This window comes from Helianthus annuus, chromosome 9 (assembly GCF_002127325.2).
Source record: "Helianthus annuus cultivar XRQ/B chromosome 9, HanXRQr2.0-SUNRISE, whole genome shotgun sequence".
Taxonomy (NCBI): Eukaryota; Viridiplantae; Streptophyta; class Magnoliopsida; order Asterales; family Asteraceae; genus Helianthus; species Helianthus annuus.
This window is the reverse complement of record NC_035441.2, coordinates 83266922-83286528: the sequence shown is the minus strand read 5'-3', so window position 1 is coordinate 83286528 and position 19607 is coordinate 83266922. Positions and strand designations below refer to the sequence as shown.

Genomic DNA, 19607 nt, shown 5'->3' with positions numbered 1-19607 from the left:
AGTTGTTTCAACAGCTGTTAGTCTATCACCCACCACTGCCACTACAACCACCTTTCCATCCAAAACATCATCAGTCCCTCCTCAAATAAAGAGGAGAAGGCTAATTCCTAAAGATGATGTCACTTCACCATCCCAAACATCTTCAAAACCTTTAGCTCTTGTCAATATACCAAAACCAGTCCCACTCTCTTCTGTTCCAATGCACAAGCCCTTACCTCCTGCAGGTGTTTAATTTCCTCTTGAACTAGAAGCTGTTAGAGAAGAAATAAAATCTTTTTATACTGAGGATGACCCTGCCAAAAGGAGTTTGCCTTCAATCAAAGGATATCCCTGGCCCAAAAATATTGATGAATATTTGAAGATAAAGGCCAAGCAAGCAGAGGATATCTCGAAAAGAAACACACAAGGGAAATCTGACAAAGAAGTATCAAGATACTACCAATATCTGCTCACACAAGTCAGTTCCTTAGAACGTTTTGCAAAGAATGTCAGTCAACAAATTTCAGAAAGAGCAGCTGAAACTTTGAAGAAAGACTACATTGAAAGCATTATGTTTCACAAAAGATACAAAGGAGAGAGACACATGTACAAAGAGTGGACTGTTCCTGAGCTTGAAGTTGAAGCTGCAAGAATTCAAGACATGATAAAAAGGAAAGTCACTCACACTCCTCCTGATTGGGCAAAGTTCAGAAAGAATGTACCTGATAAGCAAATGGAACTGAAGAGAATGAAAGAAGAACTGGTTGTTGCTGATTTTGGTACAAAAAGATAAATTGCTAGATGGAAAGAAGATGTGGTCAGGTCAACCTACAAAAGGTTGGAGGAATTAAGTAAGAAAGATCCAAAAATTCCTCAAAAACCTGACTATCCTGAAGCAGAGGTTTCAAAAAGGCCAACAAAGCTGCACACCAGGAAAGCCACTGCTCCTACTGGTACTGCCTTCTACAAAAGAAGGAAACAAAGCCAGTTAGGAGCTGAAATAGTTTAAGAAATTCTTACTGGAAATGCTATTGTAAAAGAAGGCTTGCTAAGAAAGATAAAAGAAGAACTTGAACAGGAAAACTCTGCTACCACTGCTCAGCCAGTGATGAACAAGCCAGCCTCACCAAATACTTCTGCAAATAAGCATCTCCCAAGAAACCCACCAGGCTCAAAAATACAAAAGTGGGAAACTGACAAACAGACCTGCGTATTGACTTTGCTCAGGTCTGGTGGAGAAGTGGAGAAAATATCGAGGGAACAAGCTCTTGGCCTGAGTCTTGAAGATTTGCCGGATCTCCTTGATCTTCCACTTAGCAGGGATGATGAAGATACAGATACCCTAGACTTTGAATTACAATTTAAAGGTCAAATAAGGGAGCTGTTAATGAGGCAATAAAATATCCACAAATAATGAAGGGTTTTGGCATTATCTGTTCCAGGGGGAGATTGTTGGGATTGAACCCTATCAGAGGAACAGATAACTAAAGCCAAAACTGGATCAGAGCAGTGGATCCTGAATAAGCAGATGTTGATATACAAATCTCTCCCCTTGAAAGTGATTACAACTACTAATGACCTCCTATCTGCTGATCTTGCTAAACTGCTGACCCATAACTGCTGTTCAACTAAAGATCTGATGGAAGACTAAAGTCCTGCTGATTCAATCTACTGCCTTAAGTCAAGCACGGCTGATCCGGACAAGTGCTGCTGGGTTCACAGCAGTACAAGGTTGCAGCAGCTGTTCTAAAGTCTGTTTTGTAATAGAATGTATTAGCAGTAGTTAACACAAGCAGTGTCTGTATAGATCAGAGGTTAGAGTTTGTTAGGAGGTTAGATGTCACTTTCATGGTGACGTCAGCAAAGATGCTCAGTAGTTTGCAAGTGCCTATAAATAGTTCAGTACTTTGTACTGTTCTATTAGCTCTTTGCATCATTTGTCTTCTTTGCACGAACAAACTACTGAGCTCTGGCTGAGGGGGAGTTTGCATTCATTCATCAATCATTGTAATCGTGTTTGAAATAAATTCAATCTTTCGGTTCTTTGTGTAAAGATGTTTGATAAAAGTATTACTCTCGTTTGATTGTATGCAAAGTTTGTTTTCATCTTAATTTCCGCTGCACACTCATCCATCTTCATCTTATTTACAAACATAAAATACAATTAAAATCAAACTCAGATCCAACACCCTGCGTGGGCATGTCTTTTAGTTGACCCCTGCGTGGGTTTGTTTTGGTTTTTCCGCCCCTGCGTGGGCATTTATTTTCGTAGAAGTCCCGTTTAGGGCAAAAGATGTATTTGTTAAAACAATTTATGAGGTGTTGTAGTTTAAATTTTCATTTTATTTATTTATTATTAATTATGTGCATAAAACATGAAATAAATGAAAATAATTAAAAGATCTGCCATCATATTAAAATGGTAAAATCTAAAAAGGGACAAAGACCTAGCCAAATGTTATCATAAAGCAAGGCCAAGATAGTAGTTCCATAATTAGATTAAGATCCATATTAACATCTCAATTTAGGACTATTCTGCGTTAATTATTAAGGGAATCTTAGAGGTAAAACCTATCCTTTATGTTGTTGCAGACATGGCCAAGATGGTAGAACCCACATAATAGATTCCAATTATTGTTGACATCTGTTAGTATGTTAACATTCTTGGCAACTGTGAATCAGTAAAGTCACACAAGGCATCCTTTAAAAAGGGTTAATTTAAATTCTCTTAATTATATAACCGCTTCTTAAAGGCGAAGTGCCTGTGGGCAATAATTAAATGTCCTTTGGGACTAAAGACAGTGGTAGCTTATGACTCCCTGTTAATAAAGGGTGATGAACTGTGGTTCAAACTTGAACACCTGGACACTGTAAAGTCCTGGTTTATAATTAAATTAAATTGTCCTTGTGAATAGGCCTTATGTGCTATTATTTCATAAATTAGGGTAATAATAAAGATCCTAAAATTTTAACAAATTAACCTAAAATGGCAATTTAAAACCATGGTTAATAGAATAAGAAATACTGTAAAAACCTCTAAATAAAACCTTGCCCATTATTTTATATGTAGCAAATAAAGCTACATGGCTGGGTCGGATGAAGTAAATAGCCATCCGGTGGAAAACTACGATAACACTAGAATACAGTTGACTGGTGCGGAGCTGCAAGCACTAGTGGACAACGCTGTTACAAAAGCTTTGGAGAGGCAGAACAGTGAGTCCTCTGGGACCCAAAGTAGAACCCTGTCTACACCTCATTCTAAGCCAAAAACCCATTCTGAAGCTCATAGCAAACTACCCTCTGTCCGGCCTAAGTCTAAGAAGGATGAACCAAAGAAAGATGATGACCGACACTCATCAAATGAGAACAGTGTTCACCCTAAGAAGATAGTGTTCGATGATGCACCCCGCGCCAAGGGTTGCATATATAAATACTTTGTTTCATGTAAGCCCCGAGATTTTACTGAGGAGAAGGGCGCTGTGGATTGCATGACCTGGCTGGATGAAATGGACATTGTTGTGGACATTAGTGGTTGTGCTGAAAGGGACATGGTAAAGTTTGCATCCCAGTCATTTAAGGGTGAAGCCCTAGCATGGTGGAGGTCATTGATCCAAGCCTCTGGAAAAGTTGCCTTGCACAACATGTCTTGGGAGCAATTTGTTGCTCTTATCAAGGAAAACTACTGCCCTCAGCATGAGGTTGAAAAGATAGAATCTGATTTCCTATCGCTGGTCATGAAGAACCTGGATTGCCAGGCTTATCTCACAAATCAAAGCGTGCGATAGGAAATCAGATTCTTCATGACCAGCGATAGGAAATCAGATTCTATCTTTTCAACCTCATGCTGAGGGCAATAGTTTTCCTTGATAAGAGCAACAAATTGCTCCCAAGACATGTTGTGCAAGGCAACTTTTCCAGAGGCTTGGATCAATGACCTCCACCATGCTAGGGCTTCACCCTTAAATGACTGGGATGCAAACTTTACCATGTCCCTTTTAACACAACCACTAATGTCCACAACAATGTCCATTTCATCCAGCCAGGTCATGCAATCCACAGCGCCCTTCTCCTCAGTAAAATCTCGGGGCTTACATGAAACAAAGTATTTATATGTGCAACCCTTGGCGCGGGGTGCATCATCGAACACTATCTTCTTAGGGTGAACACTGTTCTCATTTGATGAGTGTCGGTCATCATCTTTCTTTGGTTCATCCTTCTTAGACTTAGGCCGGACAGAGGGTGGTTTGCTATGAGCTTCAGAATGGGTTTTTGGCTTAGAATGAGGTGTAAACAGGGTTCTACTTTGGGTCCCAGAGGACTCACTGTTTTGCCTCTCCAAAGCTTTTGTAACGGCGTTGTCCACTAGTGCTTGCAGCTCCGCACCAGTCAACTGTATTCTAGTGTTATCGTAGTTTTCCACCGGATGGCTATTTACTTCATCCGACCCAGCCATGTAGCTTTATTTGCTACATATAAAATAATGGGCAAGGTTTTATTTAGAGGTTTTTACAGTATTTCTTATTCTATTAACCATGGTTTTAAAATGCCATTTTAGGTTAATTTGTTAAAATTTTAGGATCTTTATTATTACCCTAATTTATGAAATAATAGCACATAAGGCCTATTCACAAGGACAATTTAGTTTAATTATAAACCAGGACTTTACAGTGTCCAGGTGTTCAAGTTTGAACCACAGTTCATCACCCTTTATTAACAGGGAGTCATAAGCTACCACTGTCTTTAGTCCCAAAGGACATTTAATTATTGCCCACAGGCACTTCGCCTTTAAGAAGCGGTTATATAATTAAGGGAATTTAAATTAACCCTTTTTAAAGGATGCCTTGTGTGACTTTACTGATTCACAGTTTGCCAAGAATGTTAACATACTAACAGATGTTAACAATAATTGGAATCTATTATTTGGGTTCTACCATCTTGGCCATGTCTGCAACAACATAAAGGATAGGTTTTACCTCTAAGATTCCCTTAATAATTAACGCAGAATAGTCCTAAATTGAGATGTTAATATGGATCTTAATCTAATTATGGAACTACTATCTTTTCCTTGCTTTATGATAACATTTGGCTAGGTCTTTGTCCCTTTTTAGATTTTACCATTTTAATATGATGGCAGATCTTTTAATTATTTTCATTTATTTCATGTTTTATGCACATAATTAATAATAAATAAATAAAATGAAAATTTAAACTACAACACCTCATAAATTGTTTTAACAAATACATCTTTTGCCCTAAACGGGACTTCTACGAAAATAAATGCCCACGCAGGGGCAGAAAAACCAAAACAAACCCACGCAGGGGTCAACTAAAAGACATGCCCACGCAGGGGCAAAATACAAAAGACAAGCCCACGCAGGGGCTGAGTACTGAAGCAAAAAGTCCACGCAGGGACTTGATTACAACTAAAATAACCAATAAAAGTCTTCAATGACCCCTTCTTTTGGACTTCCCTTTGATCAAGTCTGATAATCCCTTGAAGAAGCCTCGTGTGTTACTGCGCTCTGTTCGGATTTCCCGTTCACATCGGTCCAATCTCTCAAGGACCTCTTGCTGGCGCTCAGGCGGGATCAACTGCGGCTGCGGCGGCTGGTACAGAGGTTGAGGAGGTGGCGGACGCTGGTACCCATAAGTTGGGTAACCAGTGGTCCAAAGACCACCATAGGGTCCCTCTGGGTGACTAGCATTGTAGTCCCATGCCTCCTGGTATGGGTCTACATCAGCATAGTTGTAATGGGTATGCGCCGGCTGCTCAAAAGGGTTATACGCCGCTAAACCGACGTAGGCAGGGATTGGGTTGTCAAAACCCACTGGTGGCGCCATAGGCGCAGAGTTGATCTCTGGGATGGGGTTTGATGAACCTCCCATCTGTGGTTCTTCTTCTTCCTGAGTGGCGGATAATGACTGCCACTCGAGGGCTGAGGAGTGCTGATGCGGACTCCTCCTCGCACGGACATCCGTGCGTTTGACCTTCTCCGCCTCGGTGGCTCCGGAGGCGGTTGCGGTTCCACTAGTGGTGGTGGTGGCGGAGTGACTGCCACAAATCGAGAATCCTCGGAATGATCCTGCTGCTGTTGCTGATAAGGGGACGAATGGTGAGAGGGAGTGAAATACCAGTCAATCTGCCTGAACCTCGCCTCGTAGCTGTCAGGACCACGATAAGGTGATCCATGAAAAGATGACCTATCGGAGATTTCGATGGGGTGGTTCGGTGTTCCGGACGCAGGCTCCACGGGATCCATGTCTTCGTCCATGTCGTCCGCGTGATCCCCTGAGAAGTGATCCTCAGGTCCTAGTGGGTTAAAACCCACGGGTTCTTGAAAGATATTAGCCGGGTTGAACCGGCTCTAGAAGACAGGGGTAGGGTTGTCAAAGGAATGGCGTGAGTTCGATCTTTGCAAAGGTATAAAAGAAGGTGGTTGGTTGTTGGGCTCGTTCTCCGAGTGGGGCCCAAAAGAATGCAAATACGAAGGTGAGGAATTGAGAGAGACTGACCGCCTCCCAGGTTCAACGTAGAGCCTCCATGGCTCCTGCGGGCTAATACTCATGGTGATTGAAGGCGTTCGTCAGTGTGAAGGCCCGGCTTCATGATCATGGCCCGTAACTGGGCCCTTGCCTCGACCTCTCAAAAATCTTGTCGGCATTTTCGACCTGCAAACATGGTTAAGATAACGACCAATATATATAAAAATAAAAGACTGAATAACAAAAACAAAACAGAGTTTGTCCTATGTTCGATGTCTAGACTCGGAACTCGAATAATGTGCAATTCGTGCACTGAGATTAAACACAAAAGGCCAGTGTTTAATTCACTCAGTGTTGGCTCTGATACCAACCTGTCACACCCCTAATTTCCACGTGTCACCGGTGGGCCTGGTGGGGGAGTATCGTGACGTAATTGATATCATCATAGTCAAACAACACAAATTATAATGCACAGCGGAAGCAATAAAATAGATTTATTTCAACCAAACAAAATGTAATATCCAAGTATCACATAGAAGCTAAAATAGATCCACAGGCGGATCGAAATAAAAAGGAGTAAACTGTTCAACAGATAATTGGCATCCAAGCTTGCGAGACTCTAACGATGCTAAGGAGTAGCCAGCCTATTACGTGTAGAACCTGCACTTAATCTTTTTGGGGAAAGTACGTCAGTTTACACTAATAAATACAATTTAACTGACTCATTTTGAAAATATTTAAAAAAATTGATTTGAATGCACATGGCACAAAACGTTTTATAACTTGGGATAATTAATCAATTTTAAACTTGTAAAAGAATTACATGTTTGTTATGCGTTCTGTCGCCCGGTTTAAGGTTAATAGACACACCACATAGAATAAATCCGCGGCGGGAAGCCAACGGTTATACCTTAATAAATATGGACACTTTGTCGGGTGTACGCCTACACCCGCGTGTCAAGGTCGTGGCCATTTCATGAATGATGCCAAGGATATCCGGGACATGGTCATTAAACTCCCAAAGGTGTAAAACAAACAAAACCAATTTTTAAACGGGTCACATTGATAATACCCAACTACTAATGAGTTAGGGTCAACTGCCCGACCAAGCGGTATTTTATATACCGTACCCCAAGCCCATATAAGGGAAAATAAGTTAAAAGTATTTACCTGAGCAAGTACAAACCACAACAAGCAAGTGCAAGTATCTTTTACTGGGTCTCCTATTCTGGAACGAAGGTTTATAATAACCTATTAGAATCCTAACGGGTCTTTAATTTAGCCTAAGCTTAGACCGGTTAGTTTCAAGGAATAAATACGGTTTTATCGCATGAAAGGCGAAAACCGGAAAGGAATGTGATTTAGACCCAACAAGTTTGGAGACTTATATAATATGGGTAAACTAAACACATTCTGGTTTTTGAGACAAAGATGATATGGTTTGACCTGTTTCGGCTAATATGCGTAAACTAGTTACATAAGCCGATCCGAACGCGAAAGTGCGTAACGGGTAACCATATAAACCATATACAATATGTTGTAATATCAGTAAGATATGTCCTATTATGCCCAAAATAATTTTAAACTCAAACTACGCCTCATAAGGGCATTTTGGTCATTAATAAGGGTATAAAAGAGTTAAACTAGCAATCTGAGTTATATATCTGAATAAATCAGTAAATATACTTAGTTAACTGTGTTATAACAGTATAGTATCAAATATATGTGAATTTCATTAATTATAACCATCTTATGCACCGAAAGGGCATTTTGGTAATTTCACATAAGCCAAAAAGGTCAAAACTGGAAACCTGAGTTTGAAACCTTAGTTTACTGTTATAATATAAAAATTTCCTAAATATTTCAGTAGGTATCAACTCTTATATATATAAACTAGTTTTGATCCATACTATGTCGTAAAAATGCCTAAAAAGGCGATTTGGAGCCAATTCCGGGTTTTGAAAGAAAAACTGATATTTTTATAATTCCAGAAGGCTCAAAATAATATATATTTAACATAATAAATTAGTAGAAAAAGGTTTGAGGTCAAAAGGATTTATAAAACTCATTTTATAGCCTATAAGGGCATAACCGGCAATAACTGAATTAAGCTTAAAACTCTAAGTTATGCTCAGCATAAAAATAAATAAAAATCTCTAAAAATCCCAAAATATTATTATATATCAGTGGGTATAAAGTTTGTTATAAAAATTTGGGTTTAGATAGGCTATATGCTAAATATGCCAATTAATTACTAAGAAAGCTTCTAATTACGCTAATGAGCATAACTCTTAGTCTAGACCTCAAACTGATGTCAAATTTTTTTGGTACAAGTTTATAATTTAGTAACTAAGATGTCTACCCTTTTATATTTTCAAAAATCATATTTTATGGGCATTTGGGCATAATGGTCAACATATGGGCATTTAACGGAAACTTGCATAATAATTAGACAACTAGTGAACCAAGCCGTATAATCACAGAGGGTTATACTAACATGTTACTAGATCCGAAAGAAGCTCTAAGGCAATCCTAAACTTGACTAAAATGGGTCAGAACTGAAAGTCAAAGCGAAAGTCAAACTATGCGACTTTCGGTTCCAAACCGGGTCTAAACAGAAAATTGTCGAGTTGAACATGTTGGGACATGTTCTTACATTAATTACCAAGTTATATTAGTGGTCAAACAGGTTGCATGTATCCTACATTGCTAATTATGCATTAATTTGAAAGTAAGCATTCTGTTGACTTTTTAAAGTAAGCTTTGACTCGACAATTATCATGTTTAGAGTGGGAATCTGGAAATACCCTTTTAAGGGTTTGTTATCCACATAATTACCTACTTATAGGTATTTTTAATTCGAGATTTGACTGAGCAATTATTGACTAATCTCGAAGTCAAACCTTAATTATGACGGTTTGACTTTTAGCTAATTGACGAAGCTAAAATGGATTGAGGGAGGTTAAGGACACTTACAAGAGTCCTAAGAATGCTTATGGAGCCTAAGAAAGATTTGTTGCTGTCCAGGAGCTCCAGAGAAGTCTTGAATAAAAGATCCAAATGAGCAAGACTAATGTTCACAACTCAAGCTCCCTATATAGTGAACTTCATGGCTCAAGATCATGCCAAGTGACTCTACAATTGATGTGAGATGGTTCCAGGTGCCCCTGTGTGGCTAAATACTGCCTAGCAAGTCCCTGGTTTCGAAAACCATAACATTAAGTCGGTGCAACAGGCTGAACAGGCAGCTGTCCATTTTCTGCTGCCAGCGACAGGCTTACGGACCGTAAGCCTAAGCTCTTGCGGTCCGTATGCAGCTCTTGCGGACCGTATGCTGAGATGGTTGCGGTCCGTAACCGACCTTTGCTGAAATCGCCCAGGTATACACCTTACGGACCGTAAGCTTAAAGCCATACGGTCCGTAACCGATGGCCAGAAGCCAAAAATTTTACAAACTTCCAAATCTTGACCATGCAACTTACAAGTCCGAATTCACATGTTATCCTTTTCAGTTGTGGGTCCTTTAGCTCAGCCATTGCATGCTTGCAAGTCCCTTACATGCTTTTGGATCCATGTGAGAGTTTAAAGTTGACGGAAATATCAAGAACAAGTCTTGGATTCTCATAATAGTTGAACAAGTTTAATTAACTACTTCCAACTCCCATTAGAGTGGGATTTAAATCAGAATTTTAGTAGTAACATTCCTAATAACCCAATTTCCATATAAAATATGGAAATTTTATTTGTTTAGAAACAACCGGTTAATATTTCAGATGTTTATCAAACGATTTTAAGGATCTTGGGATTTATAAATTTGGGTCGCTCAGAGGTGTTTTAATAACATGTCGCCCTTGGGTCGTTCAGAGGTATTTTAATAACATGATGCCCTTTTAAATCCTACCATACATCTTTATCTGATCCGGGTTCCTGACACGTTTGTCTCTCATGACACGTGTCTTTATTTTATTGGGCAGAAATTTTCGAGGTGTTACACTGGACAGCTTTCGAGTCCACAGAGGAGGGAGGAGTGTTTGATCCCTGGATTTCAAATACAATCTTGGGAACAATGCATGCAATCTAGTCGGCCATGAAAGACATCATCTTTTTCTGAGTGTTGGCCTGTGACCTCTTGTGTGGGTTGGAGAGATGACTTGACGACATCTAAAGAGTCAGAGTAAGAATCGGGTGAGACTCGATCACAATGTTTCGTGTTAATTATAGTTTCACAAACACATAGTATAGTATAAAGTTTCACATGATTGCATAAAGACTCAAGTTGTTTCACACATCACAAAACGTTCATCAAGTTTCATATTGTTTAATAGCACAATACGTGCAACAGGTTTCACATAGTTGATCAAGTTGTTTCACATAGCATAATGTTCAATTATGTTTCCTCATAGTTTAATCAAGACTCTTATTGTTTTAGATTGCGGAGGTACGTGCGATTCGTGTAAAAGTTTCAAAACGAACAAAGTATCGGGTATAAAACCTCATGAAAATCGAAACAACATAAAAAGATAGGCTCATAAAACATAGGATTGTACCGGGTAGAGAAAAGTTGACTAACCAACGTGAATCGAACCCCTTTCAAATTAAGGTAGCATGCCTTGGCTTACTTAGACAAATACATCATCGATGTTAGGCCTACGATATTTGTCCTTTCGGTCACTACACGTCCCTAATTGATTGAAAATTTCGAGACTTAGGCGAGACTGAAAAACAAAGAGTGGGACTAGTTATCAAGATGTGAGTTTCACCTCTAACTTGACAACATGGTACCTTAATGTTGTCGGTACTTATCAAAAGATAAGACCTACTAAAATAACGATATGGAAATTTCCTTCAAGGTTTGGATGTCACTCCTGACTTGAGGGTAAATCTCGTGCAAAATACAAACACTGCTGAGCAAAAGTCGTCATCAAAGGCGGGAATCACCCCTGTTTTGCTGAGTCGTTTCAAGAGTTTTTTCAAAGCATCCAAGTGTGTATTGTGTTAGCCTTAGGAAAGGCATGTAATGTTTAACAGGGAAGTGTTGCTAGGAAGCATGTACGGTAGAAGGCATAAGTCTTAAACAACAAATAAGAGTCAAGTTTCCACGAACTATAGACTAGGCAAAGTATTCCTACTTTTCCTAATTCCCTATAGTTATGGCTCTGATACCAATCTGTCACACCCCAACCGATGGCGGAAACATCGGGGCGCGGCACTAAGCGAATCAGATTGCTCAAGAGATTCCACAACACTTATTGTTTCGATAATTGATTAATCAAGTTGCATAAAATTGTCTAAAGCATCAACCACAGTTTACAACCACAAAAGTATCAAATGACATGAACATTTAAACATTGTTCAATTTCCTGAATTATCTAAGATGAGTTTCTAAGCATCATCCTAGCTAGTTTCTTGAATCCCAGTTACTATCAACCTGCAACATGTATTAAAATACTATCAACAAAAATGTTGGCGAGCATACAAGTTTGAATACATAGCATAATAGTTTAAAAACTCATATCCAACATGAAAAAATATAATAAGTTTCACCATGCTAGTTTACGCAGTCCAAGTGATAGCCCAAGTTTCCAATGCGTTAAGTGCCTTTCCCAAAGTTTAACGGGAGGTTATATGTCTTATCCTAACAATACCCCAAAGACTAACGGGGAGGTGCATTACCCCTATAGCGCTACCATTGTTAAGGCGGAACTACACACAAGGATGAAACGTTCACATAGCATAAAAGTCTCAAGTATCACAAGTTTCAAGTTTCAAGTATCAAGTGTCAAGTGTTTCTGATATAGAATATATGTTGCATCCCAAAAGTGTTTAAAACAAAACGGGATCGAGTATACTCACAGTGGGTGCTTAAACCAAACACTGCTAAGATAGGATCGAAGGAAGCGCTGGATCAGCCTGCGTGCAGGGAACAGAGCATAAGTCCTCTAAATGCTGACCCGATTAGGAACAGAGTGTCGAATGGTTCAAAAATCGAGTAAAGTGTCAGACTGAATACCTGAGCGGATGGTCATCCGGACGGATGGTCATCCGGACGGATGGTCATCCGGACGGATGGTCATTCGAACAGATGGACTCCATCTGATCGGATGGTTATCCGAACAGATGACCATTCGAACGGATGGCCATTCGAACAGTGGGTGTTTGCAAACTGTCAAAGTTTCAAGTGTTGAGATCATAGTGGCATGTAAAACAAACAAGTGTCAAGATAATCAGATCATCTGGACGAATGGTCATCCGATCGGATGGCCTTTCGGACAAACGATCAGTGAGTGAGTTTCGTGAAATTTGCTAAGTTTTGAGTTAACAGAAACGGTGTAGCGACACGTCAAACAACGGAAACGTACCAAATCCGGCTCGTTCGGCCGGCTGGGAACCACCCCTTCTCGAACTGACGAACTGTTTCTGATAAGGTTTCATGTTTGGACCCATCAATCAGCCCGTTTTCCGGTGGAATTCAGTTTTCAAGTCGGCTTTTGACTAAGGAAGGAGTCGAAAGTCCGTTTGAGTCTGATTTCACCCATGTTTTGTATAAAAATTGAAGAAAAGTTCGAAAATTAAGTGTAACACGTGCTGTTCATCAGATCTGAGCCAGAAACCATGTGAAATTCCGTCAGATCTAGTGTAAAAGTGTGAGATTCTTTAGTTTCTGTATAAAAGTTGTTAAGACTGTTAGATCTGAGGCCGATCTTGGTTAAATGGTGCTCCACAACAGCTTGTACAAACATCTGAGTGGAAACCACCTTCAAGAGGCCCAAATCAGTTGGTTTTCATGAAAAAGTTGAAGTGTTCATGTGATTTTGATGAAGAATGTTGTGTAGAAGTGATAAATGATGAAAGTTGTACACGAATCTGGGAAGAAATACTTACGGAATAGGCTTGGATCTTGATTAAAGTGCCTGAGAGTGCGTATGGTCGAATGAGAGAGCCAAAGGTGAAAATGAAATGTTAAGGGTCCTATTTATAGGTGATGTGGACAGTTAGGTCGGTGTAAGTGCGCAATGGATCGGATGACTCTCCGGTCGAATGGCCATCTGATCGGATGTCCATTCGGACAGTCGAGACTCGTTTGCTAGTTTTCCGACTTTGATTCGTTTTGCGAGCTAGATCAGGTGTTGCGGTGCGTATTATTGTGAGTAACCATTACTTGGTATTATTATACAATTAACACAAAAGCTTCCGTGTTTTGAGTCTGCGTTTAAGCTAGTTTCCCGTTCAATAAGTATCAAGTATCAAAGTCTCTCGTTCAATAAAGAATCAAAGTTTCTCGTTCAATAAGTATCAAGTTTCTCGTTTAATAAGTATCAAGCATAACAAGTGTCTAGTTTCAAGATTCGAGTTTCAAAGTATCACAAGAGTCTAGTATCACAAGAGTCAAGTATCACAAGATCAAGATTCATACCTGTTCCTGCATAAAGTATCACAAAAGTATCATAGAGTAAAAGTTTCACATAGTTTAACATGATTAAGATTCAAATTAAGTATAACGGGGCGAGACTTGCCAAAAGATAAAAGTTTCGAAACGCAGGGCGTTACAATTCTAATAACCTAATTCCCTATAACCAGTGCTCTGATACCAATCTGTAACATCCCAATCGCGTAATACAACAACACGCGGCGGAAACATCGGGAAGTCACGTTACAAATTGCTCATAACACATGGTATTAAATTGTTTCATTATATTAACATTGTTTCACAATACAAAGAATACATGTAATTGTCTTTTGTTAAGAGAAGTCTAAGGCCCGAATACGTTCCTATGTGTAGCATGCTTGAATTGTCAAATCCTGAAACATATGTAAAAAGACGTCAACAAAGAATGCTGGTGAATACATAGGTTTTGTTGGCCAAATTAATGGCAAAAGGTTTAGTATTGCAATGCTTTGACAACTATGAGAGTTGTCAACTGAAAACAGACTCTTTGAAACCAATAAATGACAAAAAGTTTAGTATTGCAATATATTGTATTTAATTATGAAACTTGTGACCATAGTGTTTTGTAAATGGCTGTATGATTAATACTAAGTAATTCTCGACTGCCATGAGACCGTGCCCCCCTCCATGTGCGAAAACCAGATAAAATCCGTAAACTCTCGTTCTCCTTAGGTTCAAACCCGAAATTAAAGCCCTGGTTCGTTCCTGGTGGGCCAAATTACCACGAGGATCAAAGAGTTTTGATTTGATGTGATTTATTTATAACACTGAAACGGGTCGAATGGGCTCTTGTTCAGCTGCATAAGGTGTTTGAATCCTCTCGAAATCATCATCTTCTTCTTCGCTGATGGTACTTTTCGTCGATTATGGCTAACTCTATTAGTTCTCTAATCTCGCTGCAGGTGGAAGTCCTCTCATTCGAATAAGGTATCATCCATCACATATATTACAACCGAGTGCTTGTGTATGAAAAAAGTTGAATCAAGATGGATTGAGTTCAGTGTTGACTTATTCAATATGTAGTTTAGGGTTTTCTTCATCTTCTTGTTCATATGATAAACCTGGTTGTCTTTCCACTATAGAAACAGACAATGTATGTGAAAACTTGGCATGCACACCTGATGTTCGATAAAATGTCTGTGGCTCAGTTTTCACTTTGCCATCTAAGTCAAAACTACAATTGTTTTGGAGTATATAGTTTTCATCATCTATAACTATGAAAGTGAATTATCTTACTTGATTGTTTCACTAAAAGTAATTATTAAATATCTGATTGTTTTCTCGTCGTTTCGTGTTTTACTGCTACTTTTTGTTTTGTTGTTGCCTTTGAATTCGTTGTGTGTCACACTTTATGTTATCTGGATACTATACTCAAGAAAAAGTTTTTGGAGCCGAGGGGTTTCGGGAGCAGCCTCTCTATATCTGAGATAGAGAAAATGTTTGCCCCATCCTACCTTCCCACGGCTCTTACAATAACTTGCTATGGGTGAGATTTTACTGGTACATTTGTTTGATTGGGTAAGTTTCGTGTTTAGAAAAATGTCAATGAACATTTATCGGACTGGTACATTGCCACTGTCTATTTCAAGGGATGAAATTTCTACAGTTTTTTAGGAAATGCCGGTTAGAGACTAACTCCTTTTGTTATAAAATCATTATATTCCATAAACCCAATTCTACTTACTAATTCACTTGGCCATTAACCCCAGTCAAACCTCAAAAACTACAAGAAATTGCTGCTCTTCAAAACCTTGTGCCTATTTTTATTTGAAAAGTGTGGAATGTTTACTGTGGCAGATTACTCGAATATCTAATTGCACGTGCTCTCAAAAGTCCAAACCCTAATTTTTGAAATCAATCCAGCAACCGGAAAGAACTGCGTATTCGCCACCAGTGATTTCTACTCGTTTCATCCAGCGATCGACGAATTCTGCTCGTTTCATACAGGTGAACGACGAATTCTGCTCGCTTCATTCAGGCCAGTGGCAGAGGCGATATTTTCTGCTGGTACGTTCAATCTTCGGTTTATTGCAAGTTGTTCACGATTCCTATGCTAATTTCCATTGGAGATTGTCCTTCTGTGCTCCTTTATGCTCATGAAATTGTATGTTTCTGTGATGAATTAAAATATAAAAAGGTTATATTGTGACCCATCTTTTCATTGTATGACTGTTTTCATGGGTTCTTTTAAGTTAGCTGGGACTGAAATAACAACGGGTGGTAATACATAAAGGACACAAAAGCTCGAACGCTACTCGTTATCGGCTCGGTTAAAAGCTCGAACGAGCCCAGGCTCGAGCCTGAAATAGAGCTCGTTTAGTGATCGAGCCCGAGCTCGAGCCTGAAATACAAAGCTCGTCTAGGCTCGCGAGCCTAAACGTGCCCAAACAAACTTTTTCTTGAGACAATTATGTGCATTGTTAAGCTTATTCAGTCTTAAAGTTACAAATTTATTGGTCAAAGCAGCCATTAAACTGGTCAATTTATTTCATTCCAAGGCAATCAAACTTGTTTTTTTTTTTTTTTTTTTTTTTTTTTTTGCATTGAAAATGAAAGCTTCGTCAAATGGTTATCCGGTAGAAGGTCGGCAATTTTGTTCTTTAATTTGCTGCTGCTGTTGCTATTTGTGTTTATTAACCATAAGCTTAACAAGAGCTATCCTCTGTTTGTAGGTTGTAACTGATTTATAAACTAAACTTTTTCATCGTTATCAGGTAAAAGTAATAATAATTCAAAGTAGTAATAATTTTGTTAAAAAAAGGATATGAAGATCAGGGGTATAGTGTACATGATTGCTACTTCCACAAGCATATTTCACCAAGTTCTTATTTTTATTTTTTCCCTTTCTGTAGTTAAATGTCATCATACCTTTTGAATAGGCAGTTAGATATATTCAAGAGTTTTTTGTACAAATTGTAATGGTCAGGTTCAAGGAAGGTAAATTCTGGGCGGGGTTCAAGAATGAGTTTTTTTTAATAGCCTTTTTTCTTGTATATGCCTAACATTATAACTGAAAACCAGCCATTAAACTGGTCAAAGCAGCTTCTTTTTAATTCACCCCATCAACCCATTTTCTAATATTTTCCTCTAAAAACTTTAGTTTATACACTCTTTTGTCACAAAATATATTTTGGGGCTTTCTGTATTTCACGCTTTCAAGAAAATTCCCCTGTTAAAAACGACAGAACATTTTTTTATTTTTTAGAATTTTTTTGATTTTTTAGATTTTTTTTAGATTTTTTAGAGTTTTTTATTTTTTAGATTTTTTTATTTTTTAAAATTATTATTTTTATTTCTTTTGATTTTTTTTTTAATTTTTACAATTTTTTTTTTGTGATTTCTTTTTTTTATTTTTAGAGGTTTTTATTATATTTTCTTATATGGATCGATCCGGATAGTGATCCATCCATTTAAAATTATTTGGATATGGATCGGATCACGATCCATTATGTTGGATCATGGATCGGATCATGATCCATTTAAGTTGGATCATTAATGGATCGGATCATGATCCGATCCATATCCATCCATTGACAAGCCTAAATTTATATGCATCAAGTTACCTCACAGCGCAGCTACATTTAGTTGGACTGTTGTCATCTACACCTTATTATGAGTTATAAGATTACTATTTTTCTAGTCCTTTTCGGTTTGTCAACGCTATGCCTTTCTTTGAAATACATTTTTCAATTTGTTCTGCTTACGTGAACGTTGATTTGTTTACTTATTTATTGGTGGTAATTTGATAACCGTACTTCTTTTTCATCTATTTTACCCTGTACTTTTTGTAGTTTTGCAGGACTCTAATGCATTCACTTAAGCTTAGTGCTGGTTGGGCACGCCAGTTCTCAACATCGTTTTCTAAAGAACCTTGTATGGTTCCATGGATCAGAGCCAGATCCCCAAAACCCGACCCTCCAACAGAAATCCCAAGAAAGACCAAATATATTTCTCACGAATCGGTTATCAAGTTGATCAAACGTGAGAAAGATCCACGCCGTCTTCTTAGCATTTTTAACATGGTGACTAATCAAAGGGGTTTTAGTCACAATCACTCGACTTATGCTGTTACCCTCCACCAACTCGCCCGTTTAAAAGAATTTGAACATGTAGATTTGGTTCTTCATCAAATGACATATGAAACCTGCAAGTTCCATGAAAGTATATTTCTTGATCTTATGACGCATTTCTCAAAATCTTCACTTCATAACAGGGTTGTAGAGATGTTCAATGCGATCCAACCTATCGTTCGTGAAAAGCCGTCACTAAAAGCTGTTAGCACATGTTTGAATCTTTTAGTTGACTCGAATCAAGTTGATCTAGCAAGAAGTTTCCTCTTGCATACCAAAAAGACTCTCGACTTGCATCCCAACACTTGCATTCTCAACATTTTGGTTAAACATCACTGCAAAAACGGGAATATCGAATCTGCATTTGAGGTGGTAAAGGAGATGAAGTTATCGGATGTTTCTTACCCTAATTTGATCACTTATTCAACTTTAATGGAAGGTCTTTGTGAAACAGGGAGACTGCAAGAAGCAATCAATCTTTTTGAGGAAATGGTTTCCAAAGATAAGATCGTTCCTGATGCGTTGACCTACAATATTCTAATTAACGGGTTTTGTCGTGGTGGGAAAGTTGATCGGGCTATAAAGATAATTGACTTCATGAAGAAAAACGGGTGCGACCCGAATATATTTAACTACTCAACTTTAATGAACGGGTTTTGCAAAGAAGGAAATCTACAAGAGGCGAAAAGGGTGTTCAATGAAATCAAAGGTGTCGGGTTACATCTTGACAAAGTTGGTTACACCACATTTATCAATTGTTTGTGTAGAAGTGGGGAAATCGATGAAGCTATTCGGGTTTTAAAAGAAATGGAAGAAAAAGATTGTAAAGGTGATCATATCACTTTTAATATTATACTTGTGGGACTATGCAGGTATGACAGAACTTATGAAGCTCTTGAAATGCTGGAAAGACTACCTTACGAAGGTGTTTATTTGGACAAATCTAGTTATAGGATTGTGCTGAATTCTCTATGCAAGTTGGGATATTTGCAGAAAGCAACAGAGTTGGTTGGTGTGATGGCGAGCAGGGGATTCCTCCCTCATTTTGCTACATCGAACGAGTTGCTGGTCCATCTGTGTGAAGCTGGAAGTGTTGTGGATGCAGCCATGGTGTTGGTGGTGTTGGCGCAGATGGGGTTTAACCCTGAACCGCATGTGTGGAGTCGGCTCGTGGAGGTAATATGTAGGGAAAGAAGGTTGCTCTCTACATTTGAACTCGTTGATGTATTGACAAAAGGAACCGCAGATGGTGGGAACAGAGAAAGATTTAGAACCATGACAAGTGAAAGTCGCATTTGAAGTTGATGTGTTTATGAAATGCAACTTTTCAAGACGAGATAACACCGGTTATACATGACCAAGCTTCAAAGAGCCTTTGTTGGTGTTTAGCTATTCTATAAGTATAGATTGTGATAACAATGTTTTTATAATGCAACTTCAGTTACATAAAAAGATAACTTACACCAGTTACATCAAAGAAAGTTTTACATGTTACTTAGCAGAAAACTCAAACAACCAATTCAATTGAGGTTTGATTACGGTACCGGTTATTTTATAATAGATCTTCACAGTTTGGTAATAGTTTATATATCATTGGTTATAAATTAACAGGTGTTCAATGGTTTGTC

At 38.6% G+C, this 19607-nt stretch overlaps 1 protein-coding gene across 4 annotated transcripts; it reads left to right on the top strand.

Moving 5' to 3' along the window:
* Positions 1–14512: 14512 nt before the first annotated feature.
* On the top strand, positions 14513–19558 carry LOC110878004 (pentatricopeptide repeat-containing protein At5g18475). 4 transcript variants are annotated; one of them, XM_022126253.2, is made up of 4 exons: positions 14514–14715; positions 14812–14836; positions 15773–15916; positions 17701–19558. In XM_022126253.2, the coding sequence occupies exon 4, from the start codon at positions 17716–17718 to the stop codon at positions 19276–19278; it is 1563 nt and encodes a 520-aa protein (XP_021981945.1). In that variant the 5' UTR covers positions 14514–14715; positions 14812–14836; positions 15773–15916; positions 17701–17715; the 3' UTR covers positions 19279–19558. The 4 variants fall into 4 exon arrangements, with proteins under 4 accessions (XP_035833333.1, XP_021981945.1, XP_021981943.1 ...); XM_022126251.2 differs by having other exon boundaries at positions 15707–15916; XM_035977440.1 differs by lacking the exon at positions 15773–15916 and having other exon boundaries at positions 14513–14715.
* The last annotated feature ends 49 nt before the right edge of the window (positions 19559–19607 follow it).